The 16366-nt window shown below is 34.3% G+C and overlaps 1 protein-coding gene across 1 annotated transcript; it reads right to left on the bottom strand.

Moving 5' to 3' along the window:
* Window positions 1-1014: 1014 nt before the first annotated feature.
* On the bottom strand, window positions 1015-2790 carry LOC131076825 (pentatricopeptide repeat-containing protein At2g13600). Its single transcript, XM_058014153.2, has one exon. It carries the CDS (start codon window positions 2788-2790, stop codon window positions 1015-1017), a length of 1776 nt encoding a protein of 591 aa, XP_057870136.2.
* Between the last annotated feature and the right edge of the window lie 13576 nt (window positions 2791-16366).

Below are 16366 nucleotides of genomic sequence, written 5' to 3'. Positions count from 1 at the left end.
TTTGTAGAAATCTTATTAGATTAAGACAAAATTTGTTAATTCATTTTCATGTTATAAATATCAAGTATTAATCATATAAGAGAGGATGTACATGATTGTTAATGTTGCAATATTTTCATATGTTATATTGTAATAATGGTTCATCTAACCCAATGGACAAGCAATGGTCAAGTTTTATGTATTGTTAACCTTGGCATGTTTCCAAAATCAGGTAAAGTATCCTTTATTTGTGTTTTTATTTTGAGTTTTTAAGTTTCAATACTAGAGTTATATGTCCTCAAGGTGCTTTAGAGTGTATTAATCAAGGATAAAAGCCATATCCATTTGATTCTAATACTTATTTGATTATCTCAAATGTTGAGAACATATCTATTGCAGTACTCACGAAAAAGAATTACAATCACAAAGTATTGCTAAAAGGTTCTCCCACCTTGGTTTAATAGAGCCTAAATTGTAGAGGATATAATTGGTCTCTTATCCCTAGTTAATATCCTGTTAGTTGGCCTATGATCCAAGCCCTTGAAAATTGAGATTGGCTACTTGCAGAGGATATTCATCAATTGAAAACACCAACACTCTCCAGACATTCAAACAATATTTTCTCATTAATTAAAAATAAAATCTAATGCTTCACATTATTTACCATTAAAAATCTTACACATTGTACATTGTTAGAGAGTAAGGCTGTAGCACTTAACATCACCAATAATCTCCACAAGAACATTGTCCATGTTTGAAATGATGGAACCGGCTTGCATCTCTTACAACAATTTCTCTTCCAACAATCTTAGAAATACATTTGGTAGCAATGTGGCAGTCAACACATACTCGAAGGTTTTTGACAACTCTAATAGTTGCTCCTCGGAACGAGTTTAACAACCCGAACACAATTGCCAATTTCTCGCTATGGTGGGAGATGAGTAATCCTTTCTCCTCCTCATCCACATCGTTCAGTACTGATTTTGTATCTGGTGTATACCCTGCCGCCTTCATTTCTAAAGACAATTTCTCCAGCTATGAGTAGATCTCCGGTGTTTGGGAATGTGACCTATCTCCTACACAAAATACATGTACCATTTTATGGACTTCAATCCAACTACATCCAGGTATCTTTTGAATTTTTCTATCTTTCATCAAATTCCTCAACTTGTGAACGTCATCCCACCTGCCCACTTGTGCATAAATATTTGACAGAAGAACATAGCATGCTACACATTTAGGATCCAACTCAAGGAGAGGTGTTGCTGCTAATTCTCCTATCTTTATATTCTTATGCGATCTACAAGAGCCAAGCAAACTCACCCACACAACAACATCAGGTATTATTGGCATCTTGATGATAAAATTTAGGGATTCCTCAATATAGCCAGCACGGCCAAGGAGGTCAACCATACATATGTAGTGATCTATTCTAGGTAAAATGCAATCAAAGTGACTCATACTATTGAAGTATTCACAGCCCTGCTCTACCAGACCTCCATGGCTGCATGCATATAGAACCCAAACAAAGCTTACATGGTCGGGATTGGTTCCAGAATGCTTCATTAGATCAAAGAGTTTGAGAGCATCCTTGCTATAACCATGCATTGCATATCCTGAAATAATCGCAGTCCACGTAATAAAATTTGTATTACGCATTTTATCAAACAATTTGCGTGCCATCTGTATGCTTCCACATTTTGCATACATGTCTATGAGGGCATTTGCGACGACAATTTCAGATGAAAACCTGCTTTCAACTATCTGCTGATGCATTTCCATACCCTGTTGCAAAGCTCCAAGTTTGGCACAAGCTGGGAGAATGCTGGCGAAGGTTGCCGAGTTAGGCTGTACCCGTGCCAATTGCATTTCACGAAATACCTCCAAGGCTTTTTCAATAAACCCATTTTGTGCATATCCCGCAATAAGTGCAGTCCATGAAACCACATTTTGCCTAGGCATTTCTTTAAAAAGTTTCAAAGCTTCGTCAAGATTGCCATTCTGGGCATATCCCGCTATCATTGCATTCCATGAAACTGAATCACGGCGAGCCATTTTGTCAAACATTTGGCGCGCTTTGTGTATTCTCCCACATTTTGCATACATGTCTATCAGAGCAGTCATTAGTACAGCATCCAAAAAAACGCCACTTTCTACCATTCTTTGATGGACCTCCTCGCCGTGTTTCAAATCTCTCTCTTTGGCGCAAGCTTGGAAGACACTTGTAAAAATTTCTGAGCTGGGCTTTACACCAACCAATTGCATTTCCTTAAATATGGCCAAAGCTTTTTCAACTAGCTCATTTTGGGTACAACCTGTGATGATCGCAGCCCACGAAACAACGTTTCGTTGTGGCATTTCTGCAAAAAGCAATAAGGCCTCATCAACAGCGTCGTTTCTTGCATATCCTGTAATTATGGCGGTCCACGATACAACGTTTGAATTACGCATTTTATCGAACAAATAGCGTGCCTTGTTCATACTTCCACATTTTTCATACATGTCTATTAGGGCATTCACGACAACAACATCAGCCAAAAAACCGCCTTTGATAATGCTTTGATGGATTTCCATACCCTCTTCCAAGCACTCCATTTGGGCGCAGGCTGGGAGGATTGTAGCCAAGATAAACTCGTCCGCTGAAACACCTCTTCTCCGCATTTGACGAAACAGTGCCAACGCCTCTTTACTCTCTCCATGCCTTCTATAACCTCCTATTATGCTATTCCATGACCACCTATTCGCCTCCCTCATATTCCCCAAAACTTGGCGCGCATCTCCCATACTCCCGCACTTGTCATACATACCCATTACCATATTTTGAAAAACTGTACGCGAATCCCCTCTCATTTTCATGCAGCTGCAGCTGTTCAATTGTCGAAAGCGGAACGATGAATCGAAAAACACCAAATAACATGGTCACATTTGAAATTTCTACCGTGCTTGAGATTCTGAGAATGAATAGGCCTACCTCTTTCACCAATCTTTCTATTCTGAATAGTAGGGCCTCTATTTTTTAGGAAAAGATTCCACCTCTTTCTTTAAAATAGAGCTATGGAACCCCTACATTAGATTGGTAAAGTTTAAACAACTGTATGTGCTATATTTGTCAAGAAAGTTATCTTGCAATGAAAGTGGTTCGGTTACTTGAAGGCGCCTATTTGTAATCAATGTCGACAAGAGAAAAATTAACATCAATTTTCAACATTAGACAATATGGCTCCTAGTCCACAACCATTAGAACTTGCAAATTTAACACAAATAGAGGAAATGTTGATAGCATGTGTCAACCCAATTCTTTAAGTAACACATGCAACTGGAGGTCAATGCAAATATAAAAGACATACCATAAGTTTTCCACAAAAAGTAAGAGAAATAGCTAAAATTTTACCACATCAAATAAAAGATTTACCAGTCATTATTGTTTGAAAAAAGGATCAATGTGGAACAAATTATAATTTTACAGTCAATAGAGAGAGGGTATACAAGGCACTTAAATATAAAATAAAACATGATAAATTCTATAGAGATGTTCAAATTGATGAAAATGCACTTAGTGAACTTACATGCAATTCAGATGAAAATATTTTTGACCAACTAAATTGTGTTCATATGGAGTTTGATTTAGATACACATGAATTTGCAAGTTCAATAATAGAGATGGATGAAGGAAACATTATTAATCACACTGCATCAATGGCCTCTGAACCACCAAATGCTCAAAGAGAGATGGAACGAATTCATGCATGAGTAGGTAACCCTAATGTAGATCTTGGATCACTAATTGATTGGCCAGGAATTGGAGCATCTCTAGTGAATGAGTATGTCATTGAAGGATTACTTGATATGGCTTTTCTGACACTATTTCCAAATGGACCACTAGTACATTTGGGGTTAATCTTCGGTGGCCTATCGTCAAAATTTCGACTACTTTTTGTCGAACTGCCGACAAATGAAGCTGTCGAAAACTCATCGTCGAACTTCTCGACGACGCCATTGAACATTGGAATTCCGATGACATTGTGAACTCTTCCGACGATGGCCATGATCACTACTCCAGCCAAAAATGTCGTCAGATGGCCGTCGGAATTTCGATGCTCCCCCAATAATATGCATCGACGACCGTCCGACAAGGAAGTACCATCGGACATACAGCATCCTCATCGGATGTTTCTTTAGTTTGTGTCGGAATTCCGACGGCAACCAGAAACTTTGCACCGAAGAGAATGTTGTTGGTCCAACGGTTTGTCCGTCGGTGCAAAGTTTAGTTGTCATCGTAATTCCAACGGCTATTTATTTAAAAAAAAAGAAATAAAGTTGATTATTATCTAGACGTAAAGCACACCTCATTGATATGTACAGCGAATGGTATTCTATTCCCATCAGCTACCAATAGGGGGCATAGGTTTCAAGCTAATATGAGGCACACTAGTTTCAAGCTAATATGAGGCGCACCATGGTTGAGATGGTCCAACTCCTAAGAGGATTGTATGAACCACTGAGTACTAGTAAACCTATTAAAAATGAGATCAAAGGGAGTAGCTCTGGTGCTGATAGGGAATTAGCTAACCCAAATACAAGAGCCTTTAAAGATAATTTTCTAGAAAAGGAAGGGACATCACCAATGGAAGAAGAGCAACCCAATCAGGGAGATGAAATGACTTTATCTACTTTATCTAAGTTAGTTGTTCTTGTTCTTCTTTGTTCTTTTCATAAGTTAGTTGTATGAGTCACATTTGGTTTGCAATGACTTTATCTACTTGAAACCTACTTTGATTTCCATTTTAGGCTATCAACCTAATGGGAATGGTACAACTCTATCTTGCTTGTTACTTGTAGGAATATTCCTAAGGAATCGCTACAAGTCCTTTGTCTTATTTGAGTTGTCTCATCTCATTTTATTTATTCCAAATATGTGGAATATTATATTTTCTCTGTATGAGGATCATGGCACTTTGCACACACATAGGATGTTAGATGGCATGCTTAGACTTGGGAGTTACATTTGCAACTCCACTCTCACCTTTATATATTTGAGGTGCCTCTCTCATTTCTTCATGGAAGCATTTCTATGCTAAGCTCACTCTCTCTTTCTCATATTGTATTTATGGTGAAGGATTGAGGGTCTGATATCTCCATGTATCAGACATTTAAGGACAACAAGATTAAATATACATCATATTCAATGAATAGAGATTAATTCACCTTGTGTTTGGTGATAGAGAGATGTGTGGGGGCCTTGTGCATCTGATCAACAAGGTTGGGGATCATGTTGTAAAGGAAGAACACAAGCACTATTGACTGTCCTAGGACAAACTGTAACAAATTGAAATTACTAGTGTCATTGCTACAAAACAGAGTCTTGTTGGAGGGTTTGGGAGGTTGGAAGTCTAAGAGACTGATCCTAGTTCTTGTGTAGGTTCTGCAAGTCAGTTTCAAGGGGTTTTTTTTAAAGGAATAGATGTGTTGATTTGGCCTTTGGCCATCAATGTTGACAGTCCTAATTACAAAGGACTAGTAACCATCAATGATAGTATGTGTAGCATTGTTGAGATCCACTAATTTGCACTTGTTATGATGTCACAAGCCCAAGACTAGTTTACCATGATGTTTTTATTGCGTTGTAATTTTGGATCAAGCCTTGAAAGGGTGATCAAATTCTAGTGGCCAATAGGTGTGTCCAAGGGTACCCATAAAGGATGGGATATGAAACCATTGTCATTGTGAATTGAAACACTTGTGAATTTTTCATTTGTGAATTCTTATGTTATGGATTTGTTGATTATTGTTATCCAGTGAATGACCTTTTGGCCATTTCCTTATATTAAGTTCATTTCTATATCTTCTTAAGCCAATTTGTTTATTTTGCTTCTCCCAGGAAAAGTGAATGCAAAGAACCTATTGAAGATCTTATACTTAGTTCTCATAATCACAAGATGATTGTGCTTGATCAAGTATTAGAGTGCGACATATCTACACACCAACAATACTACAGGTAGACTAAAATTAAATAACAATTAACAAAATAGTGGAAGAATGATAAATTTATAAAGAACTACTATCATACTTACAAACTTACAATAATGTCTTGAAAGTTATTTTCTTTGTCTATCATGTCTCTCAACTATCTTCAATTTCTATTTGTTAGCTCTATTAGTTTATCTCAATTTATATATACCAGTGAGCATGCTAACATGAGTACAAGGATCATGTGACAAACATGATCACTTGCCAATTCTAGGGTTTCTACATATAATCAATCTATGCAAAATGAATTGGTCCCTAAGGAACCCTTGAAAGGGCTTTCTATCAATGGGTAGACAAAAGTGATGAAGTTTGCTCGACTATTGAACCATGGCCTACACTCCATTGTCTAGATCTTTGCCCCATGATCACTATAATTAGTGGGAAGATATTGACAAGGGCATATGGATGCTTTCATTAAAGGAGTTGTTGCATATCCTTCCTCAATTGTGTAAACTACTTTATGTAAAAATCCATTGGATTTATATCTTAAGACTAAAATCTAAACTCAATTATTATTATAATGACATCAAGCAAACAATAAGGTAAAGAAAAATTGAAGCCAAGCAAAACCTTAGACAAAAGACCTTCACTTCTAATCACCAAAGGTCTTTTGTCTAAGGTTTTTCTTGGCTTCGATTTTTCATTACCTTATTGTTTGTTAGATGTCATTATAATAATAATTAAGTTTAGATTTCAGTCTTAAGATATAAATCCAATGGAGTTTTACATAAAGTAGTTTACACAATTGAGGAAGGGTATGCAACAACTCCTTTAATGAAAGCATCCATTAAAACTAATAGCTATTGTCACCTCATGAAATGTTACGATTGCAATATAAGCATAGGATGGGTTTGTTAAAAAGGCTTTAGAATCTTTCAAGAAAATGTGATTGGCATGGTGAAACCCTTGTGAGAAAATAAACCACACCAAAGAGAAAAATACTTGTGTTATTCCTTCAAATCGATTACAAGAATACTTCTCTCTAAATTCCTCTAGCACTTTATTACTGCTACAACCTACAAAACAACTTGTCTAACCTCCTAGACCAAGCTCCAATTCACAAAATAAATAAAGGTGAAAACATGGGATGGTTTTGCAAAACATTTTACAAGCCCAATTTCACATCTCACCAATGCAAAAGGTATGCATTTTGATTTCACAGTATAGAATGGTTTCTCAACTTGTCTATTATGTTTGTCACTTGAGGATAGGCCAATGGGGAGATTGTTAAATTTATTTGTTGAAGGGTTTGGGGGAATTCTATGAATCACTGAACACTTTCTTATTAATAATGAGATTTGTGGTATTTTTTTCTTTATTGAGAGGTAGAAATCTTTATAGCTTCTCTCATTAAAACTTCCAAAACACATTTGTTTTTGCTAATTCACATGGTTTGATTGTGCAGGAGCACCCTAGGGACCTAGGTTTGGCCAAAACGGTCAAAATTTGAGATTTTAGTTTTTTTGTGTTATTTCATGTAAATAAGGCCATTTGAGGCCATTATGATGTATTTGGACCTAATTGGGATAGTTTGAGGTCCATTGGGCAAAAATTGTAAAAAGTTGTCATTATTGTCATGACAACTTTTAAAAATTTGGTTGGGAGGTTGGTTTTTGGCGGTTTGAAATTGTAACCCACTTGGATGGGGATAAATAGGCCTTTGTCACACCACCCAAGTTTTTCTTATTGAATTTTGAAAGTTTTACTAAATGAAGTTGGAGATTTTTGTTCATACAAAAACATTTTAGTCTGATTCTCATTATTTTTAATTGTGAAATTCATCATATTTTCATTAGAAGTCGATTGGATATGGTAGAGAAGTGAATTACCATCATTTAATCTTTTGTAGCATTGAGATCCATTGAAATTTGAAGAAGATATCACTATTTTTCCAAAAACTATCAAAACATTCACTAGGGTTTCCAATGAGTGGGAAAAAAATGTATTTTTGGCCTTTTCACCGTTAAAAACTCACACCACTGGTTGGAAAGGCTCTTGTAAGTATGTATTTTCATTTCTCTTTCTTGCAGGTCTCCAAAACCTCTGAGACACACACTAGATTTGATTGATTGGTCTGATATTCTTCATGTATTGGACCTCTGGGATAGCCGCATAGAGAAAGTGGAATATAAGATAGGTGAGAATGAAGTGCCTTGGATGGAATGTTGGAAGAGATGTGTGGGACCCCTACACACCCCATAGAAGCATTTCAAAGCCATAAAAAAGTGTCATAGACCAAATATTAATGACTGTCTTAAGGGTACCAATTGTGGCAATCACAAATTTACCAGTGATACTGCTTACTCAAACAAGTTGTGTTTGGAAACCCCAGGTGTGGATATGTAATGGTAATGAAATCTCCTAAGAGTAGCCCTTACACCAGTATGCACAAACCTTGGTGTCACAACAGTGTTGGTGTGGCCTTGGGCCAATGGTGATTGACTGTTACAATTAGGACAATAATCTCAAACACAATTTATGGTGTTTATAACTCTAATGTCCCAATCTACTTGTATATATTTTCACAAAACAATGAACAACCCAACCATGGCTATTAATAAGATTTCCCCATAAAATGCATGCAAAACGTATCATCATTGATAGGATAACTGCCTTGCATTTAGTAAGAGACCTCAATGAGTGGAGTTTCATGCTGAAAAAAGTACTTGCAATAAAGATATTCAAATCAATGAGACATTATGCATTCAAAAATCCACAAGGAAGATCTAATATTTATGAATGAATTTGCAAATCAATCTAAGTTATATGTTTGATATCTTACTTATATCATGGCAACATAAAATGTATATATGCACTCAACATACCTCTTTGCTTGTTTATTTGAGAATGTTGCTAGGAATTAATAGGTGAATGATACATTGATCTACACATGAATCACTTGTACTTTCCCGATACTTTCATCCCTTGGTCAAGGCCGTTTACCCCCTAACACTTGAAGATTGTTTCCACCCTCTTGATTACTTGAAGTCCATGCTCAAATCACACTAAATCACAATAGTTAGTAGAAAATAGTGACCATAACCAAGGAAGCTCAAATTTACTCATACTCAACATAATAAGAAATAACTAAATCATCTGGATCATTATTCATAGCATAACCTCTTTTCACATCATGGAAGGCCAAAATTACAAGGATCACACTTCTTCGAAGGATCCATTGTTCAGAGCCACCAAACTATCAACAAGATTAGAAGCTATTAGGCTCCTACAATTTTAGGACATATAAAGTCACCTTAAAAAATCCACACTAATTGCAAAAGATCAAAAGCTTTCCTAGAAAAGAAGTACAATACAACATAAGGATGGAGATAGACTATCAAATAGAAGAATGATCTCCTTATCCTTAACTACTCCCAAAATATTAATTATCATATAGAAAATATATATTAAAAAATATTTAACATCTAAAATATAATGTTGTTATTCGTTTCCTCTATCAATTTTGTTCCATCAAATCTTTTATATAATACTCTTTTAAAAATAGTGAACCTTACCAACATTAGAAATTAGGCGGATGTTGATTTTAAATTTTAAAATAAAAAGTGGTGAGTATGATCAATGATGCTAAGGTTCTATTCATATTGTGTAACAAGGCACAATAGGCTAGGGATAGGAAAGATTGACTTGCTACTCTTCAATTTCATATGGTAGTTTAATATATATTGTGGACTTTTTTAGACTGTACGTCTTAATATATATTGTATTAAATATCTCTTTGTGGGACTTCGTGCCCACCATCCATCCTCTCTTTTATACATGATAATACATTGCTTTTCATTGACCAAAGGTGGACAAAAATATTTCACCGTAAGGATATCTTAACCGTTTCTTGTTGAATCAAAAGCGAGAAAAAAAATGAAAAATTGTTGAAATATAATCTTCACAATTCTATCATCACGAGTGCAAACAATCTAGTGAGGAGGACAAAGTTGAATAGTGTGATGAGGATCAGAGAAATCCAATCCAGGAGGCATAATATGAGAATCTTTCTGAACCAATGCTAAGGGCTATTATGATTTGAAGCTTCTCTTAAATCCTCACATTTTGTTGTCACATAATGAGGTAGAAGAGGCAGATTCAAAGTCTTAGAATGAGGTTGATACATATATGGGTGATAATATTTGAAAGGATATATGAAGGATATATGAAGGCCATGGCATAAGAGAATATTTACTTCACACTAAGTGAAGTTATGGAGGTAGTTGCCATGGATGTAAAGTGGGGAGTGTAAAGGAGTCTTTGGATTCATGAAGAACATTAAGGAGAAAAGGTTAGTTATATCAAGGAAACATAAAGAAAAAGGGAAGTGATAAACAAGGGAGGAAGAAAATAGGGAAGAAAGTGAGGAAATAAAGAGGGAGATCTAATTTATTTTGGTATATAGCTGTTGGTGCCCAAAACCACAGATTGGAAAACCCAAAGACTTGCCAACTCCTTAGAAAATCCAATCAGCCTTGGCCAACGAACAGGAATGGTTGAAGACCAAATCCCTTTGCACTTCAGGCTCCATAAGACCTAGGCGGGTGGACCCTTCCCTCTCAAGCACAAAAGAGTTATTTAAATGTGGATTTAAGCCTCTAAGCAAGTTTACACAACTGGCAAATTAGTGTTCTGCAACTATGCTATATCATGTGCTTTAGCTGAATACTTTGAAAACTGAAAACTGAATATGAATAAAAGTGTATGTTAAAGATATTGTATATTGAAAATGAAATGATTTCGGGACTTGAATGAAATCTACAAGGATTAGTTCAAATAGGATATGGAAGAATGTTTCTCTGTAAGGACCTTATGCATACAAATCAAAATCTCAGAAATAAATAACAGACCAGTGCCTATCCAGGAATATGCATGATACTTTGTGGACAAATAATTCAATTAAACTCTTGAGACAGTTTTCAGGTAACTTGTAACATAAGACTATCAATACAGAGGTTCCATTAAGTGCTATAAGAACATGAAGAAACAAATCTTATATTCAATTATAACAACTTGTGGTGGCACACTGTATTAAACCCTTTATCAGATTTATCAAGAGGACAAAATGAAATTCATCAACACAAAAGTATACACGAATTTTGGAATTGAAACAGTGAATCTTGTATATTAATTTTTAGAGAGTGAATGCATACAATAGCTACACTTACAGATACTCCATTACACAGTGATTGCTCAAAATGATACTTCCATTCCTACAGACTTCTCCAATACAGACATCCCATAGCCCCTACTGGCATCCTGAGAGATTGTGAATTGTTTTTTTTTTTTTTGAAAAAGACTCCCTATAAATACCTGATCCAAAAGACATATGTGAAAGGACACACCCTTTGGCATATAGGAGGGAGTTACAGACAGTTATTTTTCCAAAGGACACGCCCTTTGGTTTACAGAGATAATTACATTTGAATCCCTAAAATACACACTAAATAAAGCTTTATTAATATTCTTTATAATCTTTCACTTTGATAAAATTCCACTTCCGCTCTTGCTTAAGCTCCTCATTTACAAACTTTGATAAAAGTTCCTGCATATAAATTGAACCAATCAAGTTCCTTAAATAGAAAATAGATCATGACTTACCTTTGATTAAGTTTTGCATTAAAAACTATATCTTTTCAGATACATAAAATTTGATCGTAATTCACTTTGATCTAAATATTTAACCCTCCTGGAAAATACTTTTGCAAAAATTCATACTTTGATTCCGCATAAAATCAACCCTAATACATACATGTATCATTTATTCACTTAGGGTGAAAATATTTACAAGCAAATAATAATAACGTAATGTTAAAATATATTAGGTCATCATGAGTTAAAAACATTATTCATGGTAAGAGCACTTGCAAAATGTAATTTTCCTTATGATAAAATATATCCCTTTATAATTTCTCAAAAGGATAATGTCAAAATACTATCATGTCAAATGTTGTAAACAAGTCTTTATTTACCAAAATGCTTTTGCAAATGATGAATGGCAATATCAAAATATTAAAAAAAATTTAAGTAAAGGATACTCCCTATGTCCGTGTAAGCCAAAGACTAAAATATCCTGCACAAACCATAAGAAAAATCAAATAACTTGATAACTCATATTTTTTACTTTCTAGGGATATATTTAAAATCATTGATAAAATCTTCCCTATGCAAATAAGAATACTTTCCCCTAAAGAGATATACAACCTTTGCACATAATTAGGGTAAAGTGTTCCAAAAAATATGATATCATAATAATTAATATAAAGCTCCAGAAATAAATGAAATTTCCTTTGAATAACCTTTTTAGAATAAAACATCCCAATGAAGATATTAGATTAATAATAAAAAAAAAATTTACTCTCGCTTTAACCATTTCCAAAAGCAAGAATATTATTCTAATTACCTCTTTTCCAAAAAAGTAAAACATTAACTATTGAATGCTAATAATCACTTATCCTTGATATAATAATCTTTTTCATCAATAATACTTTAAAGATGATTCAAGATAAAAATGTTAGATTTTCACCATCAAACATTATTAAAAAGGCTATTCTTTATCAAAGTATTTTTACCCATTATAATAATTAAAATGAAAAATTATTTAAAGCCTATAGGTAAAAAATACTTCTTTAATATGCACTTAGTAGAAATAATTTGTCATCCTATCCTGTACACATAAGGCACATAATAAGGAATTTGAATAATAAAAATAATATCCTCATTAGCTAGGGAAATTTCAAAGTATTCATCTTTAAAAAACTATTCCCTATGCAAAAAATGTTAGAATATTTTGCCCTAAGAAAATATGTTCAATTAACCTTCATAAGGATATAATAAAATAAGGGCAAAAAATGTTCCCCAAATGAATAATAAAGTGATTGAAAAATAAATCTATAAAGAAATACAAATCATTTCATATAATATTTGAAAAATCCCAGAATGTAAAATATTGCGTAAATAACATTTGAGATCATTTATTTTTAGGAAAAAATAAATTCAAAGGCAAAATATTAATTAATAATCTTTTAAAATCACTTTTACCTTTAAAATAATAAAAAGCAAATGATTAAAACATACCTACCTTCGCTTGATAAAAATACATTACCTTGGGAATTGTGGAAATATTTGCAAATTATTATCCATAGTAAATTACCCTAACAAACATTTTCAAATAATACAATAGAGCAATTGGTGAAAGGGGAGGGTAGGTATGGATAGTTAGGAAGGTCGAGTTGAGAGGTTGAGTGTTCAACTCCCTCTCCTTGCCCTTTTGTAAAAATATATTTTAAAATCATTTATTTACATGCAAAATGTAATCTTATTGTAAATAAAAAATATACTTGCTTAAGATATACTCCATGCTCCTTAATGTGCCTAGAAATTTAATTTTTCCCATGTGTAACATCCTGCACAAAAAAAAGAAATATAGTAAGATATACTAACAAATCAGAAATCATTTTGTTAAGGATAAAACAATATATATTTTTTGCTTTGCAGGCCGTCACTTTCAAATCTAGGCCATTTGTTAAGGATAAAACAATATATATTTTTTGCTTTGCAAGCCGTCACTTTCAAATCTGGGCCATTTTTGAGCTTACCGGCACTCCAAAAATATCAAAAATCTTGTAAAAATGGCCTTCAAGGTAGGGTGGATGGTTTGGGCCTCTATTGAGAGACAAAAATCACCATTTAAAACTCATATTCAAGCCCAAAAAATGGCCTGAATTGCAAAAACGTGAATGAACTTTTGCTGCTATTGGTGATACTTCTCATCATAGCCTCTCCGCTTCTCTAATATTTGCTGAGCTTCTATAATACTTTAGCTTGAGCACTCAATAGGTTATTAAGGAAACATGTATATGTTGTTTATTAATGAATATATTGTTCATTGTCAACCTCGTCGAACCCCAATGTATCCCAATCATTTATTTAAAAAAAATGATTGAATATTTCACCTTTTGAGATAATTTTTTTTTACTTCCTTCTACCAACTATAAAGTATTTGATCATTTGATTTGCTCAAATGTAAAATCTTTTATTTCTTTTTTGTAATAATCCTGCACATTATACAAGCTCAAAAATTGTGTTAGTTTTAAAAGCATCATATAATTTCATGTAACACAAATAATTTAAATACTATAATATTAATTGGGGGAAAAATATAATATTCAAAATTAAACACTTCCTAATTAATATTATACTCAAGAAAAACAATTATATAATATAAATAAAATGGCTTTCATAATTCATTTAGCGTGATACTCTTGCAAAAGGAAATTTATTAGTATTCTACTATAATAATTTTGACAAAATTTTGAAATTGTATATTGCAAATTTGAAGAAATTGTATTTAGATTAGCCTCATAAAACATATCAAACGATATCGTATGAATTCGAAATTTGAAACATAGGTCCTCATATATACATAAAATACAGAGGAATAATTAATTTGACATAACAGAGTTTAGATGAGAAGAAGTTATGGTTCAAAAAGGCGTACCTAGCTTGATTCCGTATTTGCAACCATATACATACCTGGAAATCGACCACCTTGTTCATGCATCAAAGTAAGTTGCAGGGAACTCGGAGTGGAATAGATACTTGATCTAAATAATTACAGAGAGAGATTTGCTTCCTAGTATGAATCTGGAACCTTAAAAATTTTAATTTTTAAGGGTCCAACAATAGCCTCTACTACTCTTTTTCTTGTTGAATGATTTTGCAATATTTTGAGAAGACTGCAAGGCATGAAGTAATTCTCATAAGGTATGAAGGAGCTATAATAAACACAAACCATACATATGAATACATGCAAGACATGAATCATACATGCAAACTATGAAGTAATACATAAATACACATAAGGTACAAGCATAAATGAGAAAGGTTATCATGGAGTGGACATGCTGAAGATACATCGATCATGAAGCATACAAGAGAGAGGTATTCATGGAATAGACATTGTGAAAACACCTCATTCATGAAGTAACAAAATGCTAAAGAAAATGACAAGTAATAAAAAAACTTACAAGGATGAGGCATATTCATAACTTTTGTAGTCCCATCATGGATATCAACACTAGAAGCAACACATACTGTTAGTGTACATACAAGACAATATGGGAGTTCATTATACCCAACAACTTGTGGTGTTGTTGTTCGTGTTGGCTTTGTTGGACCCTGCAATTAAGATTTAATATACATTATTCAATAAGATTAACTGTACAACATAATGAAATATTGAAAAGTGTGTTATCTTATTGAGCTTCACTTGGTTTCAAGAATAGTTTAAATATTCTCTACTTAACAGGGCCAACCATGTGAAGGTGGAAGCTCATTTGGCCCCTCCCCCCCATAACATCACTCTAAATTCCCTGTTAACATCTTATAACATTCATTCATTCATTCTTTCTACCATTAATAAAATATGATATTCATTCATTAATATCACATAACGTTCATTACACTAGTACATTCGGGTCAAAATTTCGACGGCAAATCGTCGGCATTTCGATGAAATTTCGTCGCACTACCGACAAAAAAAGCTGTTGAAAATTTTTTGTCACAAGTTCCGATTATCCTTGTGGTCATCGCAATTCCGATATCACCTCCAACCTTTCCAACGACCACCATGGATGCTCATACCCATAAAGAATGTCGTCGCGATCTTGGCATATCATTGGAATTTCGACTCCACAAGGTAAAATTCTGATAGAGGAGTGTCGTCGGATGCACAACATCCTCGTCGGAACTCTCCTGGAAGCCATTGTACGTTAGATGCATAGCATCCTCGTCGGAACTCTCCTGGAGACCATCGTAATTACGACAACCTCCAGGAGAGTTCCGACGAGGATGTTGTGCATTCGACAACACTCCTCTGTCGGAATTTTACCCTATGGAGTCGGAATTCTGACGATAGGCCGAGTTCTCGGAAATTTTTTTTTTATAGAAAAAGATTGACATTGGTATCTCTCTTCTCTATCCCTTTCTACTATCTCTCTTCTCTGTCCCCTCTCTAGGTCTCTTTCTCCATCCCTCTCTTCTTCTCTCCCTCTCTACTTCTCTTTCTCTACCCTCTCCAGGTCATTATCTCTTCCTCTCACCCTCTCTCTCTCTCTCTCACCTCTATAGGTCTCTCCTTCCATTCCTCCATCATTACCCATGTTGTCAAGTTGCAAGATATTTCCCAAAGTACTTGGTTGCTAGGGTTGATTTGCTTAAGTGTTGGAGTCAGAGTTAGATGAGACCTGCATGATTAAGCTGTATTAAGTGATCAAGTCACCAAGATCTCAATTGTAAACATGACTAGGTTCTAGGGTTTTAGGGTAGCATAGGTCAAGATTGAGGTATGGTGGTCAAG

The sequence above is a fragment of the Cryptomeria japonica genome, chromosome 9 (assembly GCF_030272615.1).
Source record: "Cryptomeria japonica chromosome 9, Sugi_1.0, whole genome shotgun sequence".
Taxonomy (NCBI): domain Eukaryota; kingdom Viridiplantae; phylum Streptophyta; class Pinopsida; order Cupressales; family Cupressaceae; genus Cryptomeria; species Cryptomeria japonica.
Note: the sequence above shows the minus strand (reverse complement) of the source record. Positions and strands in the feature narration are given on the sequence as shown.

Excerpts from the sequence above, each read along its gene's own strand:
- LOC131076825 (XM_058014153.2), bottom strand. The coding sequence starts at position 2,790 with ATGGGTATGTATGACAAGTGCGGGAGTATGGGAGATGCGCGCCAAGTT.